Consider the following 17806-nt stretch of genomic DNA (forward strand, 5'->3'; position numbering starts at 1 on the left):
TGCTGATGTATACGTATGTGTGCGCGTGCATGTGCGCATATGTGAGTGCACGTGTCATTCCGCCTCCTCTTCCGTCGCGTCGTAAATGCAACGCGAACAGTGCCCCTCATCCGTTCTTCACGCGCCTTTCTCGCTCTCATTCTCTCTCTCTCTCTCTCTCTCTCATTCTCTATCTTGCGACGTCTAGCTGGCGATTATGTAAGCTCGTGGCATGCATTGCCAATTTTCTCGACCGGATTGCCCGCAATCAGCGATACCAGAATTGAGACGCGAGCAACACGACTTCGTAATGGAGGGGATACGCACACAAGCGTAAACCGTGTGTATGTAATGCGCAGAACCCTCTGCGCTTGCGTGCGTATCCCCTCCATTACGAAGTTGTGTTGCTCGCGTCTCAATTCTGGCATCAGTGGCACTGATGCCAGAAACGGGTCCCGCGGCTCACGGGTCAGCAATGGAAGGGATAACGCACACAAGCGCGAACCGCGTACATATGCGCTCTGCGCTGCGCAGAACGCATATGTACGCGCTTGTCTGCGTTATCCCTTCCATTGCTGACCCGTGAGCCGCGGGACCCGTTTCTGGTATCACTGATCAGTGCCCGCAATCGCGGCCGCTCGGCTTCATCCTCGTCTCGCGTAACACTGTATCCCGCGCGCGCGTCGTTCTTTAATAAATAAATAAAAAAAAAAAAAAAAAAAAAACAGTGCGCTTCCTCTCCCCTCGCGCACGTACCGCACCGTTTCCAAGTTACACATATTAACTCATCCGTGCAGATCGCAATCGCGAATCTTTTCCCCTCCTGCTTCGCGCTTCCGTTCGACCTTTCGCGCGTTTACTTCGTCTCGCTCGCTAACGTTCCACGCGGACACGAATCTTCGTCTTTCCCATCGCTCCTCTTCTACCGGTTTCTACCAGTTCTCTCTTTTTCTCTTTGCCATCATTCCTCCATCCTCTTCGTCCCCCTCATCCCCCTTCATCCCATCCTGCCCGCAAAACTCACTCGCCGATTCGGTAGACTTCTCCCTTTTCTCGTATATACGTCTCGCTCGTCTTACTCGTTGCATGCAATTCAGGGCCGTATGAATCTATGCCCGTCTCTCGCGCATCAACCGTATTGACATAAGAAATCGACCCGATTTCTTTTGTCACGCGCTCGTCGCGTGATTATTTGATCGCGCGAAGCTTTTACGAATGCGTATATAAGTTGCCGTGCAATTTGCATTGATAATCATGCACGCGCGGTTGCATACTCATCGTTAATACTAATCGGCAATGATCGACAGCAACGCATCGATGCGCGCGACCATCACCAGGACGACGATAAACAATGCGAAAGTAACGGACGTTACTTTGTCCACGCAATAAAATTAACGATGCCGTAAAAGTTTTATAGTTTCATGATACTTTTACGCGTGGTAATAATAATTAGTCGATTGTCAGAAATTTTTATCCATTAAACTTCATCTATGCGGGCGTCAACTCAATCAATTTCGTGATAGGCAGATGATAACATTAAATGCTTCTTTATAACGCGACGTGAATATAAAATATTTTTTCGCTAAAAGAGTTTAAGAATGAAGTCTTGCAACGCATATGATAATGTTTATTTCATAAATGTTTAAAAAAAATATTAATATTTTACTTATTCAATTTACATCTCTTAGAAAGTATCTCTGGCATGCATAAATACGGACGGGTTGCCTTCCCGATTACGGTGTATCGAAGGAAATATTCATCCAGAAATTGGACATTTTATAGTCTAAAGACATTGCGTACGTGCTGCCACCATACCACGTGATTAATAAAACGTGAAATTAATCACGGCTAACTTTATATTCGCCCATATAATCGCTTCCTACTGGAATAACCATTTCCTAATGCAAATTAATTTAGAAGAAGAGAACAATTAATCGTATCCCATTGAATATAGTTTAAAACATAAATTTTTTTAAACGTTAAATTTTTAATTAAAATACTTACGACAGATACTATGATCTCTGATTAGGTTTTTCTTTTTTCTCTTTATTTTTGTATAAATTCGAATGGCACAGCGTTGCGATTTTTTGAGCATTTTAAAATAAAATGGAAAATTCCACTTACGGTACTGAATATACCGGCACTCGGAAATGATCGTGTCGACTTTGATCCGGTTAGAAACACGATACGAATGAAAATTAATGTTGATTCCACCGGTTCCGCGCGATCATCGCGCATGTATTTTTATTAAGATATGTACGTTCATTTTGGAATCGACCATACGTTGAACAGATCGCGTCTTAAATAAAATAGCGATCTCGGGATCTTTAAAATTGCGACAAGACATGAATTATGACATTCGCATTATTATGTCGCGAACTGTATCTCACGCAGAGAAAAGAAACTATTACAATATTTCCTTCCTTAGTTCTTGCACATCTTTATTTATTAATATATTACTGAACTTATCTTTTACACAAATCATATGTGTCCAAGTTTTAAATGTAATTTAGTTGAGTAGCAAATTAACGCTATAATACAATATAATTTAAATTATTTTCTTCCTCGCTTCTTTTTAAAGAATAATTGCGCAATAGAACTTGTAAAGATACCAAGAGTCATTTTGAAACTGCGACGGAACTCACCTGTAACTTGAAATTCATGTCCGTCAAAGGATCAACATCAATTTTTATTCGTATCATATTTCTAACTGGATCAAAGCGACATGGTCGCTTTTGTATAACGGTATTCCATATCAGAAACGCAATCAGGACACATGAACGATTTATCTGTTTATTTCTACACGATTATCGTTATACCTGTACCTTATATTTAAATATCGAACTAACAGATTCGTTTTTTCCGATATCCTAGATGTAATATACGTTCTCAAACTCTGGGCTCGCTACTTGCAGTTATTAATTTTCTTTCCTTCTACTTATATTTTTTCTCTTTCTTTTTCCTCTCTCTCTTCTGAAATCTCTCGCTCTAGTTCATACACGGAAGTAACAATCGCGAGTTTATTTAATTTCGCGCGAGATTAAGATACGAAATGGGATCAAACGGATTCAAAGAAACTGATATCGCGATATTTACCTTCGACAAGAGAGATAAAGACTTTTTCGAACTTCGAAATCCCAATTACCTTATAATAACATCCTAATACATGGCCCTGCTTCTTTCAAATATAGCTTAGAGATTAGAGATTATAAAATATATATTGTAGAAACAAAATATTTCTATCATATTTCAAGTATAATCTTAATGATAAATAAAATATAAATTTTTTTTTTTTTATGTATTTAAATAATATATCAACAAAAAATTTTAATTAATATATATATATATATATGTATAAACGAAACTTGTTTTCTGAGGGAGAAAAACTCTGCGCAAAATTAACAAAATTAGTCAGTGTGGTCCAGCTTATCTCTCTCTCTCTCTCTCTCTCCGTTTATTCCGGGTAGAATTCTAGACACGAAAAGGATCGACGATTGTCGTCAGGCGTTCCGCGGCACGCAATTTTCATCGTCTTGTAACTATCTACCTCTGCCTTCTCACACGCTACGTCGCGTGAGACAAACACGCCCGTTTATAACAGTGTGCAGAGAAGCTGCAAATACCGCTCGCGTCAGCGAATCACAAATAAGTGATGCTGAAGGAGACGCGGATGCGAGAATACAGTCGACTGAGTAAGTCACCATCGTTCGTCTAATTCCGTCTGTGACCGGGTCTGCGTTTCTTGCCAGATAAAAAAAATAAGAAAGCGAAGACACGCGAATCGCGAATGAGAATCTGAGAAAACTATAGAATGCCCGGCCATCCGGAAGAAATTAGGGATGTCCATTCGCGTCGACATATCGACGTTCCTCGTTAAGCATTCGTCTCGAAATTTGCTTTCGCAATCGTCGAGTTTCCTTGAATCGTGCGACACTTTCATGACATGTGTCCTTTCGACTGCGAATCCTTTAACAAACTTGACATTATTTATCTCTTATCGAAATTTTTTTTTTTTTTAATCATCATCTTTTATAAATTTCTTCAATATATTTGATATTCGACAGTAAACTAATAACAATAATATTAAAATGCTATTCGCTTATTTATTAGGTTATTATTTTATCTCTATTCATATTCCTAATGATAAGAATTTTATTTTCGTAAAACATTAATCTTTTGTCAGGATAAATATACAATGTAAGAAAAGAAATTAGTAAATTAATAGGTTCAGATAGATTAAGAGATACATTGCAAAGTTTTGTTAATATAAAGTGATGATGTAACTATCATTATGTAACTTTCATCATGCAACTACTTCACTCAATGATACAATATATAATCAATAAAATTGACGAGCTCGCCGGCGCTCTTTTTGACAGACGGACGATTACTTGTACCGCAATAATCGCTCTAATTAATTGCGGCATAATCGAGAGATTTTGCTATTGCGAATGAGACTAAAAAGTATAGACGAATAATATAAGCTCCCTCTCTTCAACTTCAAACATTTCAATGTCAATGAATGCATAATTATATTTGTGTAAAAAAAGTCTGAAAAAGAAAAAAAAAAGTTACGTTATAAGACAATTTTATCGGAATGAAAAAAAATATATATATATATATTCTATCTACCTTTTATATATCTTGTTTAATTGTAGAAACATTGCGACTACAAATTCTAACAAATGAAGAAAAAAATGTTCACATTTTCAAATAACCTTCTTGCTAAAATTTTCTTTAAAAGTCAAGGTACAGGTCAAAGTTCACCATAGATATACCACCGATGGCGGTATTGTCATATCATATTGAAATGATAACGACGTTAAAAATAAAGGAAGAATTTTACCGAGTATGTAATGCGCGATAAAAATATGTAAGATAGTTGCTCATTACACATAACCGCAAGTCTTTCCAAGTTACATGGCTCATTAACTCGGCTACAGTTAATTACAAAGTACGGATAACCGTAAAATAAGCGTTAGCTAGCCAGGTACCACTTTCATCATCGCAATCGTCGTATCCTGTCTCAAAGTTACAATCAACGCCGCAAATAATGGCGCTCTTTTCTGTCGTACATCGATAACGTTACGCAGGCGATCTTATCGCTCGCGGAAAATAGAAATATCATCAATTCGTTCGTAGTGATCTTGAACAACCACGTTACATAAATCACTTTTAAACGACACACATATATATATACATAGATACGTTACTTCTCTCTCTCTCTCTCTCTCTCTCTCTCTTGACATTGCATCGGTGATTTATGATAATTATCTATAAAAAAAGTCGCAAGTATATGATTAGTTTTTAAATGCATCTACCTTGGGCATAGCTAAAACGTCAAACTCTAATTATTTCGAATAAGCTTGATTTGCTTATTAAAATCTTTTTTTCCACGTAAATTGCAGATAAAATTGATATTTAGTATCCAATATCATACTTCTCAATTAATTCTATTTATCATACTATTTAATTAGTGTGATTTAATTGAAATTTTCTTGAATTATTTTCTAATCTATCGTATATGTTTGGAAAAAAATATAGCGGAAGGAAAATAAAGAAAATATATGTGAATAGAATTGACAGATAAATTCTAAAGATCGATTCTTAAAATTAAAAAAATTTGGATATTATAGCAATATTCCTTGCCTATACAAAGTGTTTCTGTGCAATATAAGAAATAATTTCTGTCTAATGGAAGTATCGTCTCTCGTCGGACGGCTATAGTCAAGGTCGTCGGCAAATATAATCAATATAGTCGGCGATCTTGCACGCTTTCAAATTACATTAAAGAAACGTTCAATAAACGTAGAATATGTAATGTATGAAATTTAAAGATACTGAATAATCGCAAAACAATTTCGATGCTACGTATCAACTCGTATACACGTTCGTGCGAAATGGACAATGTATTGTATTTATAGCAAAAATTCCGTAAGCGTAAGCAATATTAATTGCTCCAACTCGGCAGAGTAATATTTCATTACACATAACTGGTGACATTTTTTAAAGAAGAAACTAACACGATATATTGAACGATATCGGTTTTTCACAATAAAAAAAAAAAAAAAAAAAAAAAAAAAAAAAAAAAAAGTTGCGTAAAGTCTGTCCAATATTAATAGAATTATTAAATTTAGAAATATTAAAAATAGATAAACAATGCTATTTAGTTGATTGATTGATATTTTCAACAGTTTTTAACCGCGAATTATAATACTGCAAAATATATCGTAATAAAGCTAATACACTTTATTACACAAAAATTGTTCGTCTTTTATTATTGAATAATATTCTTTCCTTCTTCTTCATATTTCATTTTATGTGACTAATGTAAAAAGTCAAGTTGCATACAATCCAAATCCGGTGGTAAAACGTAGATTAAGTTTTGCAATTTACTTCATCTCCTTGCATTTTCATATTCTCTTTTAATCGTACTTTCTTAAAGGCTGATATGAATTTCATATTCAGAAATTATTCGCGCTACGTTTACAAGGCGGTTAATGAAACTGGTAGTGTCAGTCTTAAATGCATCGCTGCACGCATGTTTTTCAGGCAAACTGGATCAAACGAGGTCGCGTCATACCATCGCTCGAATAATCTCTCACCTGCTTGCTGTTTACGAAGAAGTGAAACCTTTCTGATTTTTTATCAGACAAAAATCCACCGGCCCCAAGATAATACAATACATTTCGAATGCAGCGCGGCCTCTCACGTGTCTAATCACTTATCATTTTTAAATAAGGTTCGATCGTCGCATTGATCTGGTAATTAATATATGAGCCGTTTATTTTGAAAGTGGCCTAAGTCCATTTATACTTAAATTGAGATATTTAAGGGTTTGTGTTTCAATACAATTAAAAATATACGTACAGGATACTGAGTCATACTGCTTAAGTGTATCTAAAGGTGTTAAATTTATAGTTCCTATTAAAATAATGGCAATTATTAAGTGAATAATATGCGTTTTCTTACTAAGAATGGAGTTAGGCCACTTTCAAAATTACCAACCAGATTCGTTATAAAATTTGAAGGAACCAAAGTCCATTCAACATAATTTAAGATGTTTCAAATTGAAAAAAACAATACTCAATTTATTTTACATATCTTTACAACACTTCAAAAACATAATTTATGCGATTCAAAACATTTTTTAATTACAAAACAAAATTACAAACATGAATTTAAACGTACAAACATAAATTACAAAACAATGTACTACTCATCTACATTTTGTGTGTGTGTGTGTGTGTGTGTGAAAGGGATTTGAAGAAATCATGATGTTCCGGTGGTATATATCGTAATAGGTCAATTATGTCCTTGAATTTTGCTGTTGTAATTTGTCTGATATTTTTATACAGTGGTGTCAATACAATCTTTTCGAACTTTCTTGGTCTACCCAGACGTGGTAATAAATTCAGGATTTAGAAATTTTCATTCTCATTCATTGATGTCTTATAGAAAATTTTATACGGTTCATTTCTGACAAAACGCATCCAACATATTTTTAACCAGTTTATTAATTTCAAGTTTTATATTTAATTTGTTTAACTGCATTAATTAAATGTACTGATTATTCAGCTAAAGCAATTGTCCAAAAACTGAGGTTAACTTGTTAAATACTAATTAATTAAAATTACCTTCATCACTGCCTTCGGACATTATCAATAATTAATATCTTAATTTAAGTATAACTGGACTTAGGCCACTTTCAAAGTAAACAGCTCACTTATTGAACTAACTCTGAAAACTTATGTGTACAGAATTATCGTATCTACTCGGAATATAAGTAACCTCAAATGCTTTATTGATAAATAACTTGAAGTTGTACATGTAACCACGGGCAACCGGAAATAATTGACAAATGGACTTAGGCCACTTTCAAAATAAACGGCTCATATATTGATTAAATTTTATTTGATAAAATTTGTCAGCTTTTCTTTTAGCCTTTTCGTTAATTTTCGTGTGTCTTAATGTTCGAGTATTCAGATCGTCTTTTAATACTTGTTCGATTAGATAGTCTCTATCCAATTATAATTTCCGACTCATTCGTGCAAACCTTGCGCGACATGACTGTTATGCATCAAAATTAGCGTAACGTTTACGCATTAGGCAATGCGTTGCATCGTAAAATCATGATTAAAATCATGATACGATAAAATATCGGTTCAGAGAATTCGTACCGTAAAAATTTTAATCTTTAGATATCGTCGCTAAAAATTTAATAATCCCTTAAATTATATACACTACGAAAGATTCCCTACTTAATTTTTCACAGTTAGATGTGTACCTTTAGTCATGTATATGAACAATGTGCAGTGCATAATTATCAATACACTTTCCCCAGGTCAATTGTCTTTGAATGATTCTAGCAAATCGTAAATGGTGAAGATTCAATAGTGTAATGTCGCACAATGAGCCCACCTGGTATACCAGCGATACGCGATAATAACACGTTAACGATACTATCTACTGAGAGATGTCGTGTTTTTAATAAAATTTTTAAAAGAACAAATTTCATTAATTCTTCAACTATGATAAAACTTTGAAAATTGAACTCGAGCAAAAAAAAAAAAATCAAAAACTGATGCATGAATATTGATGTCATAAATACGCGTTCATAAAACATTTATTTACATTATTTATTAAATAATCAAAGAAAATTTAAAACAATTTTATAAAAATATTATTACGGCCTGTATTTATTACGGCAAAATATTCCCCCAACACACGAGTTTCTTATAATTATTCTCAATTATTATATCTAAATATATTGTAACTCCTCTCGTTTTATAAAATTTTTAAGAATTTTGTTTTTCTTTCCTCGCAAAACTCTATTCTGTCATAAAGATAATAAAACATATGAATGTTATGCCACATGTTTTGGAAAATACGTCACGACAGATGCAACTGTTGGGGGGGGGGGGGGGAAAGGAAAGCGAAAAAGAAAGTAGCAGTAGACACGCGGCGAACAGCAAACGTGATGTATTTTTGTCTCGTGCTAGTGTGCGTTTTGCATCTCTCGGTTATATTATGTCAAGTTGGACCGTCATGAATTTTCGCGCTAAGTATCCGCTTACCGCATGCTAAAAGTATCCGCCTAGAAATGCCTGAAAATGTGCTTTCGCGACGAAATACGAGACGACCGTTACTCGCTTACGCGCACGCACACACGCATGCGGCAAATACGCACTATATACACATACTATTCATACCGACCGAAAAAAAAAAAAAATGTCGAATTTTTTCGTAAAACCAAATCGAGTCTACTATGTAATTTTGCTCGTTCAATTAGATCTGGCGAAATCTGCTCCATTGCTATGCCGTGTAAAATACAATGGTATTTTTATGAAAACAGTTTATTGAAAATAATAATCGTTAATAATAATAATATAAGAAAAAGAGCTCTTCATTCAATCTGAAATATTTAAGTATTACTGCATCTTAAAATAAGAAAGATAGTTTGTTAAAAATTAATGCTTGAAAGAAGAGAAGAATCTCGTTCAGTTTGAAGTGGCAGAGAAGTGGGGAAAAAAAAAAAGAAAAAGTAAATAATTTTAAATTAATTAAACTTCAAAAACGCGCAAATATAATAGAGTAAATTTATTTCTATCCCATTCTAAATGAACTCTTCTTAAGAGATTTTTAATATAATACCCAACACTTTCACCGCACAGTATCCAAGCGTTTACATAATTCACGATTATCTATGATATACTGATGGTGAAAGTTTCAATTGCCAAGATATGCAATGTTAAAAATTACAGAACGTACAATAATTTCAATAATCTTTCTTCGATAATTTTGATGATTTTTTTATGGGGGGGAAAAAAAAAATGCGAAACGTCCATGATTTCTTGAAAAACAACGCGGTCATTTTTTTTTAAGACGCCTCGTGTAATGAAACACATATCACAAAATTTAATTTCGAAGATTCTCTATCTATTTTTAATATAAATTTAAATTATATAAAAGATATTATGCTATTGGGAAGATATATAAATTAAAACTAGCGTCTTTGGCCTCACGCGGAAATACAAAATAACATCTGTATGAAGCTGCGTCACGAGATTCATTAGATATGCACATCACGTGCTTAATTGCGTTGATACTAATCGTCAACAACTTCATTACTCAGACATACAGAGCATAATAATGATATTGTTATAAATTTAGTACCGCCGCGAACCATCGATGATGAAATAAAAGTATCTCGCAACGGTTCTGGGCGAATAATCAGTGATCCGGAACCGAAGCGATCTACGATGAAGGAAGAGAAGAATTTTGTCCGAGTGCCGATTGTCCACGGTTATGGTTAGCAAAAACATCATACCTTTCTTCGATGCCTCGAGACGCTTCTTATTCGCTTCAGGATGAGACCTAACCGAATCTACAGCGCGTACTTCATTTATCGATTAATCAAAGTATCTTTATTTTCTCGCAAAATTGAGTCGTGAAGATACGTAATATTAAAGTGAATTAATAAACATCGAGATTGGTCCTCTTTTGTTCATAAGAAACATTATTTAAATATCTATTTATCCATATATCGTATCCTTTTTTGAATACGCAAATTAGCTTTGATTGGCTATTTTCCAAGAAAAGAATTTAACACGCAAAGTCAAGACAAGTATTGTATGTAACGATTGACATTACAATGGTAGAAATTTTAGGCAACGATTTCTCTATTTGGCATGACGACGCGCGTATTTATTACGGAGTATTTTAATTATTTTTAACTTCATATCGGAGTGATCTTCTTTTTTTAGATAAATAAAATAAGTTGGGCGTGCGCGAACATTATTGATCTGCATAGTCTTCGATTATTCTGCAAGAGGGCGCGAGATGATTATCCAATTTCAATTATTCCAAACACGATTCCTGGTGCAAGAAAGACCATCTTCAGGCGTAGATAATTGTCAGCCACGCGTTATCGTATGACGCTTCGCGCACACCTACATACATACATACAATCACGTGTGCAACAGCGGACCGGAGAAACTTTCCGTAAGGCATATCACTCCGATAGAGCGCAGAGGAATTATAAATGTCGGGCGTGCACGTAAGATTTGCGAAGCTGTACGAAGCATATTTTAAAACACACCGCCGCGATACCAAACAGGTTTTCGCATGATCTTCAAGATGTACGAACGGTGTAACATCTTCTAGAGATGATATCGGAAATTTTTCTTTCCAGACGAGAAAACCACGACCTTTTTCCACGACTTTTCTTACCAATAATTTTTCAAAGATTATCTTCATGTGTTGCAGCAAAGTTATTTTCATCGTGTTGCAATGTTTGTCGAGAGACATCCGTTTGCACCAGAACACGAATGCAGATAATTCCCAGATGCAGATATTTCGAAGAGCGTATCTTCTCATATAAAAACAGAGTTTTAATTATATCGAAGTTGACACGACTTTTGAGAGAAGGAAACAAACATGCGTGATTCATCGTCAAAGTGATATAGACGCAAGCGTTTTAGAAATATCAAGTAAATAAAATTTATCCTAACGTTTCTTCTGCAAAATCTGCTTCGAGTTTAATATATTGATGTAAAAAAAAAAAAAAAAAAATTCGTATCATGGATTGAAGATCTCATGTCGGGGCAATTTACAAAAAAAATAAAATTTTTTTTTTTTTTTTTTTTTTTTCAATTCATGATATGAAATACGAAAGACAGGTAACTATGTAACTATGCGATCTCTTATGAATAACAAGATTTTCGAAAAATAAATGTTCGTTTTAATATACTCTCTCTCTCTTTCTTATGTACAAACTTCTATATAATTATCACTCTAATATCTGCAAATATATTCGAGAATATCTTCGAATCGTTGCCGAGCTTGTTTCCATTAAGTTGGTATTTTTGAATGCATAAATTTGCATTAATGCATAACTAATACTTGTACTTGAATGTATATAATCACAAGTATTTTATTGTTATTACTTGATAAAAATCAGAATATGTGATAATTTCATTATTGTAATGGCAGCGCTATCAGAAAGTAATAAAGGCCAATGTAGAACTTTGAAAATAAGTAGAGAAAAACGCAGAGTTAAATTTGAAAAATTTGACAATTATATATGATTCAAGGTGGGAAGAGATAATATATAAATACAAATAGAGAATATGTTAAATTTATGATTACGAATAACGAAATTTTATTCAGCACAATAGTTTGCCGAATAATTTTCAGATGACGAATTATTGAAACTATGAAGAAAAAAAAATGTTTTTATTACTATTATATGTATTTACTATATAAATATGTATTACTATATAAATATACAGTAATATGTCTAATTCATTCAAATTTTAATATATTTTTTTTTTTTATATATATATTTGAAATTATTTTCTTTGCTTTAATATTTTTCATCTATTCTTGTGTAGTAAAAGCATTCTTAAAAAAATATAATAGATTTTGTCTTTAAAATCTATATTGATTCAAAAATTAAGATCAAGAGTTTGTAAATTTATAATTGATTAATTTTATAATAGCATATATATTAAAACACACATTATTATTGTATGTTATTGTCGAGACACGTGCATTCGTGCACATACTCCTCTTTATCTTTTCCGCCAAAAAAGATTTACCTCGATAGAAACACATATTTCAATATTTAAAATATACTTACATGGAAATAGGCGCTTTTGAGCTTCGTATAAGCTATTTTCTTCGTTTGAGCTTGAGCTACGATCATATTCGAAGATGATGTCGCCGATTTCCTTTACTAGGGTCGATATGGGGTTCGCACGTACATAGTCATATACGAGGCAATTGTACAGCGTATAGTGCAGCAAATCCTTGAGATTGTTATCTGAAATTTATTAATTAAAAATTGTTATCTAAATTGAACAGAGACTACATGTAAGATGTGAAACATTTCATCGCAAGCGATCGATAATCTTATTGGGAGATACAACTATCTATTGTACAATATATTAATTCTTTAAACTTGACAACTTTTTGTTTTTGCTTCTTAACAAGAATCAATTTGTAGCGAGATTTTTCTTATAATAAGTTTGTTGATTTTTGAATTAGGAAAAACATTTCTGAGAAGTCATTTCTTCGGAAATTTTGCAGATACTTTAAGAAGCACCTACAAACTACTTTATAAACGATAGGAAATTAAAGATTTTTTTTCAACAAATATATTACGATACCCATGACAATATATCGTGTGGCTTTAAGAATTCTAAGAACTTCTCGCGTTTCTCGCGAAAAACAACCTGGAACCCAATTCTTGAGCATATTCAAACAATTTTCGTATGCGAAAAGAATGTTATGCTTAGAGGGCCGTCGATTAGCCGAAAAACTCGATCTAATTTAACTAAAAAATATTGTATATAATATTCCATGTAATTGCTCAATATTCGCTTGTCTAATTATATGAAAATGAACCAACGCCCATGTAATATCTGAACAATATTCAAAATAATCGTGTATCCGGATAACGCAAAATACTTTTGAATATTGACACCGTCAGAGAAAAGAAGAAATATCGCAGAATCATGGACATTAGTTTTCCGGCCGTTGTTACATTATATTATGATGTATTAGACATTACGCCAACCAATGGCGATGTATCTAGTCGCCATGGCTCCGCCTCTACCAGAGACTTGTCTGAATCGTTTTTAAAATAAGGAAATGGCCCCCTCTTACCTCCCTTGCTTTCACCCTTCCTCTTCCGCGCTTTCACACCATCTCTACCCCACTCCGATGGCTCCCTTCCTCTCTTTCTCTCTCCTGTTTGTCGAATCCGACCTGCGCGGCGACCCGACAGAATAGACAATAGCATGCAGGTGCCGCGCCACCAGGACGCCGCTTGGTGTTGGTTCCCTTCTTTTACGCACGCAGGTGAACTCGGCCAACCACGTGCTGCTGTGCGCGCGTGTGCGCTGCAGCACGTGTACGCGGCGAGAGCGATAGAGAAAGAATAGAGAGCGATGGGAGGAGCCGGGACGAATAAAGGTTTCGGAGAGGAAGAAGAGAGGAAAGAGATGAGCTTGGGGTGCGCGCTTCTCGACTTTGTTCTTCTTCCCATCCGCCGATATATTTCATCAACTGGCACGTCGACACCCATCACAGGACGTAGACCATATTCTATGGTTTTGTCCTCTCTACCAAAATCACAGGCCTAACCTGCTTGAAGAACTAAAGGAAAAAATCAAGAAGCCTCCTCCTCCTCCTGACATCTTCAAGCTTCTCTCATCACCTTCTGTGGGAATCATCTCATGCCTAGCAACCTTCTTCAAGAAATGTAACCTTTACATCTGAATTTGATACAATTTCTACAGCATCACTGTCTCCATCATTATTCGTTTTGGCCGTGTGGGCCAGTGTGGTCAGGCCCGGAGCCATTCAACCAAAGAAGAAGAAGAAGAAGAAGAACTGGCACGTCGTACACGCATCGCACGAGTCACTGTCGGCTTTTTGATGCATTGGCATTCTAAGATCTTTCTAATTCTCACTTTCCGATCATCTATCATCTAACATTAATATTACCGAATGATGTTTTACGCGGAAGAAATTATGATGCGCGAAAAGAAGAACGCCACCACATGATTCACGAATATAGCAAGCTTCACCCCATTAGCTTAATCAACCCTTGAGACCCTTGAAGCGGAGATTGACACATATATGATTATCCTTTACTTAATATCTCATTCTATCGATGAAATCCGTATCCTAATTAAGTAATTCAACAAATTAATATTGTAATTTCATACTTGATAAACGGATAAAAATATATAATAAGTAGACATGACTTGATCTCACATCATAGGTTACGTATATTATCGCACATCTAAATCCGCCTTCGTGCTGCGCGATTCTCAACAATCGACACGACTGTGTTCGTATTATCGGCGACGGGATCGATTACGTAATACGAAAGGAAATATACAAACCGTATATCGTTTCGGTTTCATCAATGGCGCGATACGAATGCGAAAGAGCGAATGACTGTCGGCGTATCTCGTCACGATGTTTATATTCATTTTTTTATCCGAACGTTAAACGAATTCTTTCGCGGAAGAGAAATGAAGGAGCGGAACGTTGGGTCGATGAAATCAGTCTGATAATATTTGGACGCGAGAAGACAGAATGATTACGCGGCGCGACGATGACGATTCTTATGAATAGTTGCACGCACTCTCTCTCTCTCTCTCTCTGATTAGCGGCTATAGATAATTTTATATTGCAGTCAGTATTTAAAGAGACACACAGCCGTTAATTCTATCTTGCTACTTCATTTTTTTTTTTTTTACATCTTTTTGTAACCTAGTTATTTTAATTATAGCGTTACACGATATGTGTTAATTTACTTGTTCCAAAAAAAAAAAAAAAAAAGTAAAGGGCATTTTCTTATCTCTTTTTAATTTAATTGCATATAATTCTACAATTGAATGCCTTCATTTTTCGAAAAACCATATCATAATTTTACTATCTCTATGCGTGACTTCCTATTACATTATAAATATATTACATAAATATGTAACGAATGTGTAGAATAGTATTTATGTATTAAAATTTAACAAAATGTAAATAACGTATTTTTCACTTCGGTATGAAATAAAAAAAAAAATGGAGAAACCCGCATGCAAGATATCCAAAAGATATCGCAAGATGTATGCGGCTAAGAGCAAACATGATATCTAAAGATAAAATGATGGAATAAATTGATATTTAAATACAGCCGTTATCATGTAATTTCCATAAATATTGTAGTATCAAAAAAAAATGTGTTCTATATTGAAACCGGTCTAGGCGCGTAATCATTTGCTGAGAGATATCCTTGGAAAAACAATAAAATAACTGAGTACTTTATTTGAAACTGGGTCTGCGTTTTTATCGTAGGAAAATGTCGCCTTGACTCGTGCAGTAAAAGTATTCTTAAAGCGCATTAAAAGTAGTACAAACTACAAGAATATAATCTTATTAGAGCACTATCAGCGCTATAAAGATACTAACATAATTGAATAGTACGCATATTATTTTATATCCACTATTTGTTATCGTAAGAAAAAAATATAAATATTTTCGACATGTCGCAAAATTGAATTACTGAATAGCATAATTAGACTCAAGGTATATTAATTGTAATTAACTGTGCACAAGTTAGAAATCTGCTTCATTACCTTGCACGCAAATTTCTCAGATTCGTAAAAAAATAATTTGTTTTTTTATGCAAATAAATACGTGTAAGAATAAAAATTAAATAATACATAAAAATATATATAAATACATATTTAATATAAAGATAAGCAATTCGTATCAATTCTTGTACCTACATTGATTAACGATTAAATGTGTACACGCGTGTGAAACGGTAGAGGTTAGGAAATGCGATCGGTAGTGTCCGATAAGAAACTTACGATAAGATACGAGACAGCAGTTGCATTTGCACAAAGTGCATATGTGAGAGAGATGAATGAAAGTACTTTTCCAGTGTCCATCATCTCTATTAAGTTAAAATATATAACGGACAAATTAAACATTAATAATAAACCATATAACATGTTGATGAAAAAAATTATCCAAACGATAATTGACTTGTATAATGACAAAATAAAAATGTCTTTTACACTGTCATAAAAACAACTTGAAACATTTACTGCCCCTGACATCGTTATCTTAAGTAGCATAAAAACTCTTCCTGTAATTGTGTGTTAAACACAACACACACACACACACACACACATATATATATAATAAAGCGCACGGGATATATTGTACTTTTAATTAATAAATAAATATTTTCAAAATATATCTTTTAAAATCGCGCTATTATTTATTGCGATGTTGAAATGAAATTATTCCATCAAGTTGAATTTAATTCTTGTTTAATAAAAAGCAAGCATTATAAATATTTCCATTATTATCTAGATTATTTGTATGATAAAACTAAAACGATGCTATAGATGATACATATTAAATAAACCATAAAAATATATGCGATATGTAATATATGTTATTCATAATCATTGCTATATGTTATAAAAAGGAAGTATTTTATGTTGCTGAGTTAATCCTTATACATTCTCTCTTTATTCATTGATATCCGAACGACAGTCATCGTATCAGCTGTTGTATCCGGCTCGCAACTACCGGTTAGATGATGAAAAAAATAATAATTAGCAAGCATCGATCTGCCCGGCCAACAAAGATAATTATACGAGTTTTATGATGGTAGAGGCTCTTTGATCGTACGAAAATGCTCGTTAAGCTTCGGCGCCGCGTGAGTTTCGACTCTAACGAAGGCCGACTTTGTTAGATGCTCGTAAAACGTGTTCCTTAAACCCGTACGACGAAAAATTTCTCGGGGTCCAAGTGCACATCGTAAAGAACTAACTATGAGAAACGCGCTAGCTCGTAAACCGTTTCCGAGACCGCAGGATCAGCATGAGCGTTATAACCTGAGAAATCTGAAAGTTCAATTCTACGCTGGTGAATCGACCGGCGAACTTTAATCTCCGAACTTATTACCGCTTCTTTTACCTATCGAATGTAATCGCGCGTCCCCGACTCGTATAAAAGATTTGTCAAATTTCAGAAATATCGTAAAATTTCTCGTTATATATATCCTCGCATTCTTAAATAATTTCGCTATCAATTTCATTGCCAAATTCTACGATTCAACGGAAGAAATAATACGCGTACAAACCTTGATGGAGAAACTTAAAAAATAAACACTGTTGCTACTTCTCAATTTATTTTTTTCATTCATCAAAAATATTATCAAAATATTACGCGTTTATAGCTATTCTAATGTATTTTAATAACAAACCAGTTCGCTGCGTGCATAACGAAGGTCTCT

General features: G+C 34.2%; 1 protein-coding gene across 3 annotated transcripts in view; it reads right to left on the reverse strand.

Moving 5' to 3' along the window:
* Positions 1-11628: 11628 nt before the first annotated feature.
* The window catches only part of LOC138943224 (uncharacterized), a 57811-nt gene continuing 51633 nt past the window's right edge, over positions 11629-17806 (reverse strand). For all 3 annotated transcript variants that reach the window (XM_070313829.1, XM_070313828.1, XM_070313827.1), the window contains 2 exons: positions 12623-12805; positions 11629-12194 (listed from right to left, as the gene is read on the reverse strand). In XM_070313829.1, the coding sequence (XP_070169930.1) occupies positions 12070-12194; positions 12623-12805 (308 nt within the window). In that variant the 3' untranslated portion in view covers positions 11629-12069. The remainder of the gene's footprint in view (positions 12195-12622; positions 12806-17806) is intronic.

This window comes from Polyergus mexicanus, unplaced genomic scaffold, assembly GCF_030449975.1.
Source record: "Polyergus mexicanus isolate NDT 795.1 unplaced genomic scaffold, iyPolMexi1.0 SCAF_25, whole genome shotgun sequence".
Lineage (NCBI taxonomy): Eukaryota > Metazoa > Arthropoda > Insecta > Hymenoptera > Formicidae > Polyergus > Polyergus mexicanus.